This window comes from Diceros bicornis, chromosome 37 (genome assembly GCF_020826845.1).
Source record: "Diceros bicornis minor isolate mBicDic1 chromosome 37, mDicBic1.mat.cur, whole genome shotgun sequence".
Taxonomy (NCBI): Eukaryota; Metazoa; Chordata; class Mammalia; order Perissodactyla; family Rhinocerotidae; genus Diceros; species Diceros bicornis.
The window spans coordinates 6809081-6824810 of record NC_080776.1 but is presented as its reverse complement, the minus strand read 5'-3'; the positions used below and the strand labels follow the sequence as shown (position 1 = coordinate 6824810).

General features: G+C 42.8%; 1 protein-coding gene across 1 annotated transcript in view; it reads right to left on the bottom strand.

The window, feature by feature from the left end:
* Positions 1 to 362: 362 nt before the first annotated feature.
* The window catches only part of TMEM169 (transmembrane protein 169), a 37141-nt gene continuing 21773 nt past the window's right edge, over positions 363 to 15730 (bottom strand). Inside the window, exons 2-3 of the mRNA XM_058532956.1 lie at positions 5615 to 6012; positions 363 to 2854 (exon numbers count right to left, since the gene is read on the bottom strand). Coding sequence (XP_058388939.1) covers positions 2232 to 2854; positions 5615 to 5885 — 894 coding nt within the window. The 5' untranslated portion in view covers positions 5886 to 6012 and the 3' untranslated portion in view covers positions 363 to 2231. The remainder of the gene's footprint in view (positions 2855 to 5614; positions 6013 to 15730) is intronic.

The following is a 15730-nucleotide window of genomic DNA, read 5'->3' as shown; positions in this document are numbered from 1 at the left end:
CCATGTCAACTTCATCTAGGTATCCCTTGGGCCTTACCCTCACCCTGCCTTCCTCTATTGCCCCATCGCCACCTCACCTTGTCCTAATCATGACTATTTTTGGCCTTGGCCATTGGTTTCCCTAGCCCCAGAAATGTGTGACAAATGTGGTTGCAACTTCCCAATGTAGGCTCAGGTAAATATGTGATCTGTGGAAACAATCCACCTAAATGGAATCCCCATAAATTAGCAGTACATGGAAAGAGTCTAGACATAATGATCTATATTAAGATCACTATACATATACAGGACAGCCACCACGCTCACCCTGTCTCTGCAAACTGTAGCATTCAAAGCAATTTTGGAGAAACTCGAAGAAAAAGTGAGCAAATGTTAATCAGATTTTATTTTTATTTTCTTTGTCTTTAACTGTTTATGTCTCTGCAAAAGCACCAGAGAGCACCAAGATTATCTTCAAAAATGCTGGGCAGAGTTGTTGTTTTTTGTCAAACTAATAATAGTTATTTAACAAAGGGGGAGAGGGGTTCCTCTGTGGAGTTCAGCACCATACATTAAGCAAATATCCTTGACCTTCTGTGGGAGAGTGTGCCTGGCCCATTTGGTTTGATTCGGAAGTTCTTTCAACAGCTTCTTCCTGAGACATGAACGAGAAATGGGCACAAGCTATTCTTGTAAGGACCCAAACGTCCTGACCACTTAGGATTTGATTTTTTTTGAAATTAGGAAGACACCCTCAGGAATGAATTAAAAAATAAAAAGTTCAGAATCTGTTAATCTGGATTCATCTGGTTTACACCCCCCTAGTGGCCAGGAAGACACAAGCTTCTCAGAATGGCAACGATGGTGTTTGTTCATTAAACTCCAGAAAGGTCGAGTGAGTGAGGCTCTGAGTGAGATTTTGCCAAACAGAAAGCTAACTCTGTCTTCTTTGTGCTTAGGGCTACTGATCCCTGCTGGGGGGAAGTTTGACAGATGCAATTCACAGTCTTTAATCTGTAGATTAGATTGAATATCACCACCCAGTCCCACCTTCACTATCAGGAAAACAGTTATACTACTATTATATAATTGTATTCAACCCTTCACTCTTCCTTTCTAAAAAACCTGAAACCCCATGAGATTACGGACATTTAATTGCAAAGTACATGAGTTGCTAATATCTATGTACAGCATATACATAGTATATGTAGCTAGTATCTATGTATAAATTCTCTGTGTAAGATTCAGGCCTAAATAAATAAATAAACAAAGCTATATTCACAGTTTAGTACCTGAATGTGTTTAAATACTTACTGTGAGGTGGAGATTCTTACTTGCCTGCCAAAATAGCCATTCTTCCCCTTTCTTTTAAATTAGCATAACCCCGATATTTAGCCTAGAATACAGCTGCCCAGCCAAAGACTACATTTCCCAGCCTCTTATGCTTATGAGGTCATGTGACTAAGGTCTGGCCAATGAGATATAAGAAGTGTTGAGTGGGACTTCTGGGAAGTCTCCTTAAACAGGGAGGGTGTGCTCTTCTTTGCCCTTTCCTCTTTTCTGCCAGAAACATGGATGTGATGGCTGGAGATGTAGTCAGCACTGGGGTGCTGAGGATAAGGGCAATGAGAGCCACATCCTACTAATGGTAGGGGAATAAAAGAAGCCTGGGACCCCAGTAACTTCATTGGGTCCCCTGATGGTCTGCCTCCAGACTTCTTCTATATGAGAAAGAGACTTCTATCTTGTTTAAACCACTGATATTTTAGGATTTTAATTATATGCTAAATCAAAATCTAAGTGATACACACAAATCTTTACATTCTGATACACTATGGTAGCCCTGCTTCCTAAATGTTTCACTCTATCCCTATCTATTATCTTACTGGTCTCCCCAGAGCCTCCTTATTCTCCCTGTCACATTTAGTCACATACTCCCCTGGGTTCCAGGCACCAGTAACCCCTTCAACTTCCTGAATTGATAGACAACTGAGCTCCCTGTCCCAGATAAATGGTCATTTTAGGTCAGAGAATGAAGAAGAGTTTGTCCATCAGATGGACTGCTTTGGCACAAATTGCTTTGCTGTTCCTTGCCCTCCTGGAACCATCAACATGGTAAGACAGATCAGTACGGGCTAGAAGTTTCCAGATGAACTGTGTGGGGGAGGTGATAATTTAAAGAAAAAATCTTCTGGAATTGGAAGACGATATACAGGCTACTGTGACTAGAGAAGGAAGTAGTTGTTGGGCGTTTAGACAGTGGAAGTTTCTACTTCCTGGGTGGGGTCCTTGTTGGAGAGACTCCCTGAGATATTGTCAGATTCAAGCAGCTCCACAATGCTGTAGGGAGAACAGTCCTCCAGACCCAGCTTGCTGCAGAGCCAGCCACAGAAGCCCTTCTCCATGTCCCGGGCAGATTGCCACCATGCTCCCCAGGACCAAGAGAGCTGGACCACAGCAGCATAGAGGCCCAGGGAAGAGGCCATGGCCATGATGAGCACTGGATAGAACAGAATGAGGCAGGGGCAACACGAGATCTTGTGCCAGAAGGTCCTCTCCTCATTGTACACAAGGAAGATGTTGTACCAGGTGATAGTGCCGTAGTAAAAAGAGACCACGAAAGAGAGGATGAAAATGACAGGCAGGCAGAACAGCGTCCAGAGGACCACGTGAGGCCCACGGTCTGCTGCCATCTGGCAGGCCTTTCTGCCTTCAAGTGTTGTTTCTGTTGATGACTCTTTAGGCTTGGTCAGTTCCTGCAGCTCCTTCTCTGTCAACGTGACGTGGATGTCCACCATGTGACCCTTCTTCTTCCCTCGCGTGATGGTCCCAGTTAATGTGACATAGCGGCTGTCCAAAGGCATATTCCACATACCTGCAGGGCATAAAGGAGGTAAAAGTCAAGATCAGAAGAGTGGACATTTCATCACAGTGTTGTCCAGAGGCTGGGCTGAGTATGAGTGTCCTTTTTTTTTTTTTTAGGTGAGGAAGCTTAGCCCTGAGCTAACATCTGTGCCCATCTTCCTCTATTTTATATGTGGGACGCCTGCCACAGCATGGCTTGACAAGCAGTGCATAGGTCCATGCCCAGGATCCAAACCCACGAGCCCCAGGCCACTGAAGTGGAGCATGCGAACTTAACCACTATGCCACGAGGCCAGCCCCCGAGTGTCCACTTTTATAGCAGCTGGTGTGCTACTGGAGTCAGTGATTCAGTGATGGACTGAATGGGTCTCCCTCAGGAGGGTGACCACTGGTGTTGTTATTCCTGCAGTGAACTCTCAGTCCACACTGATAAAATTATAAAACAGATTAAACTTGTTTTCCATGTTCTCTCTTCACTTTTCTGGGCCTTAATCTTGTCACTATCTCTGTGATATTGAGGGGTGTGAGGAACTTTACTACAGACACCACTTTATAGTGGCGAAGATTGTACTACGTGTGTATTATACTGTGGGCAGCCTACCCACTTCCCTCCTCGTTCCTATCTCTATGCTTCCCTGAGAGGAGGCCTCCTCACATGCCTGTGGACATCCCAGCCCTCGTATCCAAGCTCTGTACACACACACACACACACACACACACACGCACACACGAACCCCACCACCACCACCACCAACCACCAAACAGCCATCCTTGGCCACTCTGGAAGTGAGGTTGGAGATACTGAAATGGGGAAGTCCGTGGTTCTTGGTGTGTGAAATGCAGTCTAGAAGTGGAGGGGTTGGGGAGAGTACAGGCTTTAGGTTGGCATGTCCCCTGGACCCCATTGGACTCCTTGCCCCATGGCTGGAAGAGGGATAAAATGGAGCCACCTAAAGAGCATGGCCCAGGATAACGGCAGGGACTGTGATTGCCCAGATAGAAAGGTTGGACTGTTCCCCCAAACCCTAACGGTTTCACAGTCTCCCTCATCTCAACAAATGATACCACCATCTATGCTCTCTGTTGTTCTTGTCAAAACCCCAGGAGTCACTGTTGACTCCTCTCTTTCCCTCACTCCCTGCCTCCGATCCATCAGCAAGTTGCAAATTGCATTATGAGCCCAGCCTCTCTCCTCTAGTTATCTCTCCTGCTGTCACCCTAGCCCAGGCTTCTACATTAGTGCTAGTGTGGCTGCAGTGGGACAACAGCTTCCCATCAGCTTCCACTCTTACCCTTGTAAGCCATTCTTTATAGAGAAGCCAGATGACTGTTTAAAAATATAAATGAGATGATGTCTCTCCTTTCTTAAAAGTCCTTCATTGACTTCCTCTTGCGCTTACAACAAATTCCAGACTCTTTACTACGACCTGCAAGGCCAACACGGTCCAGCTCTGCCTATCTTTCTGACCTCCTCCCACCATCCTCCCCCTGGTTCTTTACACTCTCAACACAGAAATAACCCCATTCCAGAAATGGGCCATGGTGCTCCCACCTTAGGGTCTTTGCCCAGCTGCTCCCCTCCTCATAAAGCCCTGCCTGAGATCTTTTCAGGGCTGGCTCCTTCCTACCATTCAGATCAGCTCAAACGTTGCTTCCTCAAGAGGCCTTGAATGATCAGGCAATCTCTCCCCCCACCCGTCCTCCACCACTTGCTCACCTTCCCATTACTGTGGTTTATTGTCTTTGGAACTCATATCACCACCTGAAATTATCTTTTATTTGCTGACTTGTTCACCCTCTGTCTTCGCTTGAGTAGAAGGCAAACTGCATGAGAGCAGGGACATTAATTGTCTCGTCCACTGTGGGTGTATGTCTTAGAGATCTATAGATCTGCACAAATCGATCCTCTTTTTGTTTTTTGTGAGGAAGATCAGCCCTGAGCTAACATCCATGCCAATCTTCCTCTTTTTTCTGAGGAAGACTGGCCCTGGGCTAACATCTGCACCCATCTTCCTCCACTTTTATATGGGACGCCACCACAGCATGGCTTGACAAGCGGTGCATCAGTGCGCACCTGGGATCCGAACCCTGGCCGCCAGCAGTGGCGCGCACGCCACTTAACCGCTACGACACGGGGCCGGCCCCAACAAACATTCTTATATATGCCTCCTTTTGCACATGGGCAAGTTGCACATAAGTTTCATGGGGCAGATACTCAGAATTTCTGGGACGTGAGGTATGCATATTTTGAATTTTGAATTTAACATATATTGACAAATTTCTCTACAAAGTGGCTAAAGCAGATTCCATTTCCTCTTGAGGTGTATGAGAGTATATTTATTTCTTCACATTGATGTTGTCATATTTTATCCAATTTTTGGCCATCCTACATGTGAAAGAGTACTATAAGTCATTGTTATCTTTTGTATTTTCCTGATTATTATGAAAGTCAACTATTGTTTCTTTATCTTACAAGTATTAAGTAATCAGCATAGTCTGCTTGTATTACTAATTTATGTGTATAAATTGGTCTCTTCCATTACACTAGGGTTTCCAAAAGGGCAGAGATCTCCTCTATATCACCTAGAAAAGAACATAATAAATGCTTAATAAATATTGTCAATTTGTTGAATGAAGACTGCAACATCGTGTGAAGAAATGGATCAACAAGAAGAAATAGGTCAGTGGGCAAATGCCTGTCTGTCTCCTGGAGGATCCTCATTTGGTTTGCTTCCCAGGGCTTTAAGCAAGTTGCCCCAGAGAGACTTACCATCATCCGCAGGATAGTCTAGGAAATCGTCTCCCTCCTCCTCTTTGGGCGGGTCTCCACCTTCTGATTCCCCGGGATCCTCATTCAGCTTCTCATTCTCTGACCGGTAGATGATGATAGATTGTGGGCGAGACTCTTTCTTCTTCTTTTTCCTGCGACCCATTGTGGACTCCCCATCCAGGGCCAGGGCAGCAGCCACGGCCTTCCTCAGAGAGCCCTGGTGGGGGCTTGGGAACTGGCCCTGGCCTTCCACTGGTGCCGGGTCTTCCATCCTAGTCCTCGTGTCTAGTTATTCCTTGTGAAGAGTCCGGTTTGCTTGAGCAAACTCACAATCCACACATCACAGAACTTCTTCCTGGATGGGGGGCTATGCAAAGATGTCCCAACGATGAGTTCCTCTTGAAAGAAAGGAAAGCAAAGCCATCAACAGGGACCAAATAGGGTGAGATGGAAAGGGGTTTGGAAAGTGATCTTCAACTTAGCAGAAGCCTTCTCCTCTCCTTAGTTCTCACAACACTTTATTTCAGGAGTGCTGCGGAAATACTTTTGCAAGAATGCATTGTTGTGAATAAAATTTTATTTGTGTTGCAGTAATATTTTTTTCATTTACAGAAACACATAATATCATGCAAAACCCATCAGTCTAGCTGGGGGATGCAGAATATAAGACAGTTGGGTGAGGAAGCCTTACAGACAAATGGGAATTAAGAACCCCCATTCTTACTCCCACCATAGATGGAGATTCAGATGGCTGGGACCAGTACTCTAGGCATCTGCCTACCGAATCATACGTTACAACTATACTCAAATGGAGGAATGCAACTTTGAGTAAGCCACCCAAAGATGGCACAACTTCACCAACCACGCCTACCCTGGTATTCTATAAAGGACACCTGTCTCCTGACTTTTTGTTGGCCCAAGATCCCAAAAGGTCCCTGGGATCTCTCTTATCACATGCTGGGAGACGAGTGGAGAGAATGCACACTTTTTGACTCTTAACACTTCTCCTCTTTTTGTTCTCCAGGTAAAGAGAGGTGGGGAAAGAGGAGAGTCTATATAACATCTTTTAAAGAGGACACTGACTGCCTGTGTTCTTGGTGTATTGAGCCATTAAGAAGAGAGAAATGCTTTGAGTGTTGCTGCTAAAGACGTGCAAATTAGCAAATATCCAGCTAGTCTTATTAGGCAACTAGCTGCCTATGGCTTAAAAAAAAGTGTTATTATGGAAAGTTTCAAACATATATAAATGGGAACCATTTTATTATGGAAAGCAGCAACCTATACAAAAGCAAAGAGAACTGTTTTAATGAACCTCCCTGTACCTATCACCCAGTTTCAACAATAATCAAAATAGTCATAGCCAATTTATTTAAATGCAATTGTAAGACAGCATTTCATTTCATCTGTAACTATTTCAGTACGTACCTCTTACCTATAAGGACACTCTTTTTAAAAAACAAAATCACAATATCGTAATCACACCTAACTTTTTTTAACCATTCTTTAGTATCATCAAATACCCAGTCAGTCCAAATCTCTCTATTTGTTTAACATTGTAAAGTCTATTTTCTTAAATTAGGATCCAAATAAGGTCTATGCAATGCAAACAAATTCCACATCTCTTTGTCTGTATTAGCGCTGTCCAATAGAACTTTCTGATACTACACCTGCAATGAGACTAGTGCAACTGAGGAAATGCATTTCTAATTTTATTGAACTCTAACCAATTTAACTCTATATAGCCACATGTGGTTACTGGCTACTATATTGGACAGCACAGGTCTATATGTTCGCCCTCCAATTTTTTTCTTACAATTGATTTGTTAAAGAAAGTAGGTCATTTATCTTGCAGATTCTCATAGCCTAGATCTTATTGATTGCCTCCCCACAGTGCATTCCTCTGAACCATATAGTTCCTATAAGTTGGTAGCTAAATACAGAGGCTTGATCAGATTCAGGCTGGAATTTTTTTGGTTGGTTGGTTGTTTTGGCAAGACAGCCTTATAGATGGTGTTTTGTACTTCCATCAGAAGGCACTTAATGGTAACTTAACTTGCTGTGAAATTACTAGCCATTGATGACCACTGGCTAGACCCATTAATTCATTAGGGGTTACTAAATGATGATATTTTATTTCTCTCATTTCTTCATTTATTAGCCAGAACACTCTCATGCACTTTTAACAAACCCAGTTTTAAACTTGGTGGAGAAGGCATAGCTGTGTTGTTATATAATATCTTTGGCAATTATACTGTGAAAATATCTTTTTTTAATGACTACAGTGGCAGCTTCTATTGCTATGTAAATTTCCTGAACTATTTTCCAGACAAATTTCCTAATTTCCAAATAACTGTATTTATAATTGAGAATTGCTAGATTCTAGTCACAATTCTGCGACCCCAGACTCCTAGAGACTGGTCACTTTCCAGTAATGCCAGGTTGCTGGCTTATTACTTCTGTCTCCAATTCCCAAATCCTCATTTTCCTTCAGTGATCTCTGGGTACTTCGTTTCTTTCAAGGCCACATGCACACTCTTTGGTTTTTCTTTATTCTCAATAATACAGCTTCTTTCCCTCTCATTTGTATTACATGGTCCCAATGTCTAGTGGACTGGCCTGGCAAGGGGGAAAAAAAGAAATGAACAAAAATCTAACTAGGCGCTAAATGCCACTCAATCTGAAGCAAATCCCATGTCTTAAAATTATGCATCTTTGGTATTACCATCTACCAGGACGGACTCTAGGTCATATTTCTTCAAACGACAAAACACACATTTTTTTTCTCATTTCAATGCTTCTAAAATTTGGGGACATCTTGAGCCCAGTGGAATGACTTTCCTCCCCAAGGCTGAGCTACCTTCTCACCAGGTAGCTCTCCTCCATTGCCCTCTCATCCAGTATCTCCTTTGTGCTCTAGCTGCTAATTTTCTTATCTGTCTCCCCACTGGGTGGCAGGTACTGGGTCTTAATCACCTTTGTGATAGCCCAGTGACTGGAACAAATAAGGTGCTTGAAACTGGTAGACCGTTAGCCATTAATGATTAGGTAGCTAGTAACTAAAGTGTCTTTTGGCAGTTATTAATTGTAGCCTTTAGCTGTTTATCCGCCCATGGTTAGCTTTGCTGCTTAGGCAATATATGGCCCAATCCCACTAGGTTCCTTAGATAACATCCCTGGTGCCTGGGTCACCATGGTAACAGATGTCTGAGTTGTTTTCCAGGAATTAGGAATTGACCATCTGTCCAGTTCAGGCCAATCGAGACCACCAACCCACCAACTGGGCCTGCACGGGTGCCCGATAGGTGAACCCCTGATGTCAGGGGGCTAAAAACCCCACCCTCAGATCATGCCTATGCCACCATTTTGTGAACATGCGTCCTACGAAGAGGCATGAAGCTTGACTATGGTTCCGCAGATCATCAATTACCTCACTTCTCCGATCTCCAATCATCTATTCCTACACTTCAGACCGCCCAGCCCCTGTATCTCATAAATATCCCGGAGCCCTCATTTTCGAGGAGGTGAATCAGAGGTTGATTCTCCTGCCTCCTCACTTGGCCGCCTTGTGATTAAATCCTTCCTCTTTGCAAACTCATCATCTCCATGATTGGCATAATCATGGGGCGGGCAAAACCAACCTGGTTCAGTAACATAGTGTTTTTACTGTATACATCTTTGCTGCAAGTGTTTTTGCCATACAACTAATTGGCCATAAGAGGATTTTGTCTTAAAAGATAAATAAATAACTCATTGACAGTTTTTTTTTTTTTTTGGTTTCTTTTCTTCATGGATGAGTCAACCACTGTAAAAGATTAAAAAATTACTGATTGATAGTTGTTTTTTTTGTCTTTGTCAGTTTGGTTTCATTTCTTCATTGATGAACTTCTCACATTTACTCCCCTTTTTCTATGACATAAATCTTAGTTGGCCCTCATAATGGTCTACACAGTGATGAGTAGACGTGGTGGTAGTGGTCTTAAAACAGTTGGCATTTCCTCTAGTTAGCAACGTTTTATTGACGGTTTTATCAACAGATTACATGATGAGTTGCCCCAGGAGTTGGTTTCTTATTTTCAAACACATTACATTGAGGAGAAAAAGAGGGCCAAGGGTTTCTCCTTTGAGGGTGCAGAGTTGAATTCACATTTCCCACAGAATGAAGACAAGTGCTTAGTTAGGTACACTTCACAAGAAAATAAAATAAAATCAGTTATTTGTGCAGTATCACCATGAATCTGCATACAAACATTTTAAATGTATTCAAATATTTTGTATTTCTCAATAGTCTTTTTTTTTGGTAACGAAGATTAGCCCTGAGCTAACGTCTGTTGCCAATCCTCCTCTTTTTGCTGAGGAAGATTGGCCCTGGGCTAACATCCGTGCCCATCTTCCTCTACTTTATATGGGACGCCTGCCACAGCATGGCTGGATAAGCAGTGCATAGGTCTGTGCCTGGGATCTGAACCTGCGAACCCTGGGCCACCGAAGCAGAGCGTGTGAACTTAACCAGCACGCCACCAGGCAGATCCCTCTCCTTCTGTCTCTTTTACTTTTTTATCTGCCTTCTCTGACTCACAGTTGCCAGTGTTTTTGAGACTCAATTCTCAATCCATTGCCCTCTATTCTGAACAGCACATTCTGTTCTTCTGTGGAAATATACAGTCTTCCTGCCTATGGCTATAGTGCCACCTCTGTGCCCAGAATGCCCAAAGCTAGACGTCAAGAATGATAGATCACCCAGATGTGTTTCCAGCAGCCTAGTGGATATTTTCCACTTAACTATCTCATCATTCTGGTTAAGCATGTTCAAACTAAACTCACGATCTTTATTTCCAGCAGACTTAATCCTTTAGTGTTACCAAGGGGAAAGGAGAAGGGGGAAGGGAAAGGAGAAAGGAAACCCCACAACATTTATGGAGTGCCTGTTCTCATTAAAGAGAACATTTACTGATTACATAATGTGTTAGGCTTTGTGTTAGTTGCTTATACAAGCATCACCTGTGAAAAGCTTACATAAGTGGGGCCATTTTAAAATAGAGCCAGAGTAGCCATTTCAGAGGAAGTGTTTGCAATTCTTACTCCTTGAACCTTTGGACTGTTTAAACTGGGCGAGACCTTTCGACTGAGCCAAACCAATACTGTCTTCCAAACAACTGTTTGTAAAGCTAACAGGAAAGACAACGTCATGACCACAAAGACTGATGATTATGAACTCTCTTTCTGAAGACAGAACCAGCCATGTATAGGTAAAGAATAAGCTAGCTTGAGGCCGGCCCCGTGGCCTAGTGGTTGGGTTTGCGCGCTCTGCTTCAGCGGCCCATGTTTGAGGGTTCAGATCGTGGGCTTGGACCTACAACACTTTCCGGCGGCCATGCTGTGGCAGCGACCAACATACAAAATAGAGGAAGATTGGCACAGATGTTAGCTCAGGGCGAATCTTCCTCAAGCATAAAAAAAGAGGAGGATTGGCAACAGATGTTAGCTCAGGACGACTCTTCCTCAGCAAATTAAAAAAAAAAAAAAAGAATAACCTAGTTTATTAACACCTATAGAAGATTTTTTTTCCTCTTCTTCTCATGTAAATATCCCTTTCCTTTCCCCATAAAAACCCTCCTTTTTCATCCTATAATTAGGACACTATTTGGGTTTCTACCTGAAGCTCTGCTTCCCAAATTGTAATTCTTTGATCCCAAATAAATACTTTACCTCTTAAACTGGTTTCTGTTTTTGAAGGTTGACAACCCCATTTAATTACATATTAAATTGGGCCGGCCCCGTGGTTTAGCAGTTAAGTGCGTGTGCTCCGCTGCTGGCGGCCTGGGTTCGAATCCCAGGCCTGCACCGACGCACCACTTCTCTGGCCATGCTGAGGCAGCGTCCCACATACAGCAACTAGAAGGATGTGCAGCTATGACATACAACAATCTACTGGGGTTTTGGGGGGAAAAATATAAATAAATAAAAATCTTAAAAAAAAAAATTACACATTAAATAAATATTTTTTAACAATATTATGTTCCAGATAGTGCACAATTGTTCTAGTCACAACAATTTTATAAAGGATGTACTATTTTATAAATGATGACATTTGGACTTAATAATAGTAACAACTAAAACTTATTGGATGTTTACTGTGTGCCAGTTGCTGTTCTAAATGCTTTAAAGTAATCATCTTGTTTAATCCTCACAACAAACCAATGAAGTGGGTACTATTATTACCCCCATTTAGAGGAGTAATCCGATCAAGGTTACATGGCATTGGGGCTGGGACTTACACCCAGGTTTGCTAATTTCAAGGCCCATGTTCTGTTCACCGTGCCATGCTGCCTGCCAACATTTACCCAAGATTCTATACTTAAACCTCTAGAGTCGTGTTTAATGAATCCATTTCTGGTGTTAGGGATATATTCCTATGTCCCTAATACTAATCACTCCTTAGATCCTGCCAATTGTTCCCATGAAATCCCTTTGTTAATCTGTCCATTTGGATTTCTATTACTACTATATGCTAGAATACAGCCCCCATACTCCTTTGTCCAAGCTGGTTTCTCTGCCTTCCGTTTCAGAATTCTTCCTCTACCATTTTAAATGGTTTTGATCAACAAAACAAAACATCATTTTTATCTTGTCCAGTATTCATCACTATCTTGCCATTTCTGACTAAAATATATCGAAAGGGTCTGCCTGGTGTTTGAGGCTCTCCATATTCCTGCCCTATCCTAGAGTTCAGTAGCAATTTTTCCCCTTCCCCACAACATGAGTAGTCAACACATCAACTTATGTTGTGTGAAAATAAATAAAGGAAATCTCATTCAAAATGGAATCAGGCAGCTGTGAAGGAGGAGCTCTCAGGCACATACTTTCCTTTGCACCTTACTTTACATTTCTGGGCAGGAAGAAGCTTACTTTACGTACCTCAGCAGGAGCAAGGAAGATCTGCACCTTACTCAGCAACAACCCAGACACTGAGAAGCCACCTCGACTCAGCCAATGAGATGCCGTCACAACCCTAAAAATCTCACTCTCCTCCAATGGACTTTTGTTCAGAACAGCCCCTGTCAACTTCCTCCTTTCTTCTATAGAAGAACACTCCCCTCTTTTGTTTTCCAGACTTGCCTGTGGTTCCCCACAGTTGTATTTCCGGAATTCCAACTCCTCTGCTATTCCTGAATAAACTCATTTTGCTTGAAGAATAACTGGCCATTTTATTTTTAAGGGTGACATTTTGTTCCTTCACCTTCTTCACTCTCTTCTACCTCCTTCAAGCCTGGCTCAACACAGGCTCACTTACTCAGGTCCCCTCCTGTGACTTCCAGCCCACACATGTCTCTGCCCCACCCTAATCCTGTTGTTGCAGGAGTGTGGTGAGAATGAAATGAATGTTCAAGTGTCAAATGCCTAGTGTTTATACTTCATAAATGTCAGTTTCCAGTCCCTTTCTTTTGCCTTCTCCTACTCTGTAATTCAGTAGCATTTGTCATCTGTACCATACTCTCTTAGTGCTTCCTTATGTAGCATTTCACGTCATCTTGTATTGATTATGGATGTTTTCATGATTTTTCATTCATCTGCCCAAGGAGATTATAAAATTTCAGATATCAGGAACTGTCTTCCACTTTTTCATCTCCAGTGGGAAGACCCCAGGGCTGGACATGTAGCAGATACCTAGTATGTATTTGTTGACCTGATAGGACAGAGGAGAAGGGCAAATGCCTATTCAGAAACAAGATATGAACAACTGTTGAGAGATGAAGGCTTAATTATCTTCCCTATTTTTGTACCCTTTATTATGTTGTCAGTATTTGATCTGAGAAGCAAGTTTTGAACATTTCTCCTGCCTTTTTGATTCCATAAGAGAGAGGGTAAAAAAAATTTCCCCAGTTTTAACACTTTAATCAATAGAATTAAGAAAGGAGACAGGACTTTGCTCTTTCCTCTAGAAGTTAGGCTTCACCCATCCTCCACCTCCACCCCCCACCCAAAGATTATTAACGAATGTGATACTGCAGAGCATAACCTCAATTGACCATTAGCTAAGGATTTTCAGTCATCCTAGAGGAAAAATAGGTTTTAAAGGATATGCGCAGACTCTAAAACTCATGCTTAAAAGAACTGGTTTTAAGCCATTCTTGATGGAAATTTTCCAGATAATTCTTAAATTCATCCACCACTTTTTCCCATCTCCATTGTTACCACTCTAGTCTAAGAGGCCATCATCTCTGATCTAGGGTTCTAAAAAATGCTTCTAATCTTCTGGCTTCTACTCTTGCTGTCATCCAATCAATTCTCCACTCAGCAGTTAGAAAGTTCTTTTGAAAGCATTAATAAAATCATGCCATTTTCTGCTTCAAACCCTCCCATGACTTCCCACTGGTATAAAATGAAATCCAAACTCTTCATGTGGCCTAAGGACCTGCATGGTCTGGCCCCTCCTTGTCCTGCCACCCTCTGCTATACCACCTCCTTCATATGTACCTCCTGTGCTCCAATCCCACTGGCTGCCTATGTATTCCTCAAGAGCACCAAATGCTTTCTCACTGAGGCCTTCTTGAATGAGGGCTGTCTCATTGCCCTCATTGCCCACTGGCTGGTATGTGGCTTTACCCCTACCCCTTCACCCCTACCCCTTCACATGGCCATCTCCATTGTATCCTCCAAGTCTCAGTTCAAACGTCACCTCCTCCAAGGCTTTCCTGACACCAACCCTAAAACAGGCTCCCTGCCTTGCTTTCCATTATTCTTTACCACAATGACCTGATCCCTGTATAAGCCTTATCAACACTTGTAATTAGGTATTTATTTGTTATTTTACTTGTTTATTGTCGATCTCCTCTGCTAGACTATAAGCTCTACAAAATGGTACCATTCAAATAGGCCAATAAGTAGGTGTTCAATAAAAAATTTGTAAGTAACCAGATTAATGATGTGGAGGGGATGCTGTCTGAAGCAGTAGCAAGTAAAGATTAGCCTGATTTTGTCAAACACCGAGACCAAAGAAAAGTTTAATAAAGAGACATTAGTAAGCTCCTTTATGCTTAATAAGCCCAGTTATGGCACAATTGCTAAGTGCTCCTCCCATATCTATTTTCTTCTTCTTTAATAATGGAGGTTTTAGCTGGTCACATGACTTCCCTGGTAAAGATAACACTTCTCAGCATCCCTTGCAGCTAAGTGTGATCATATGACTAGTCTCTGGCCAGTGGGATGTGAGAAGATGTGATGAGTGCAATTTCCACGTCTGTCCCTCTCCATCCTCTTTTCACCTGCTTGAAGGATAGAATATGAACTTGATGAGCCCTCTTCAGCTATGCAGACCAGGGCAACCTCCTGGGGATGGCACAGGAATGAGAAATAAGGAATAAAAGCCACTGTAACAGCCATAAACCCTCTTCCTCTGGATTGTAATATGAGAAAAAATAAATATCTTGTTTTAATCCAGGGTTATTTTGGTTCTCTTAAGGCAACCACACAGAAATCCTACCTAATACACTGTGATTGTCCAAAGTTATTTTCTATCTCAACCCCTCTGCTGTGCTCCAATTTGCCAGCTCCGGAGCACAGGCAGATCTTGATATGCATTTCAAAGTTAGAGCATAAAATGGCAACATCCCTGAAAATGGGTGGTCAAGCAGTTTTGATTCTCCTAGGTAGGCCAAGAATTCTGAAACTCAGCTGTCCAGTACAAAGGATATCACATGGATGCTCGCTAAAGCCCCACTGGAAACCCACTGAAGAGCTCAACACACTAAATGATACCATTATGGACTAAATTTTATGTCCCCCCAAAATTTACATGTTGAAATCTTAACCCCCAGTGTGACAGTATTAGGAGGTTATTAGGAGTAACATCCATGTATGTTACTTGTGTCCCTGCAATGAATATAAGGGCAAAGGCTTCAAAGCTTCCTGGCTTCTCCACTCATCAAGTCTGCAGGTTCTGCTGAGTATCTGGATAGGCTTGGAGAAGGCACTGGATCAGGTCTGCTCCAGTGACCACCTGGGAATAGAGAATTGTGAGCAGACTCCAGGGAAATCATGCCTGATGGTGACAGCTCTGTGAATCAGCACTGTGGAGGTAGGCGTGGGAGTCAGTGAGTGACTGACTGAGTAGGAACT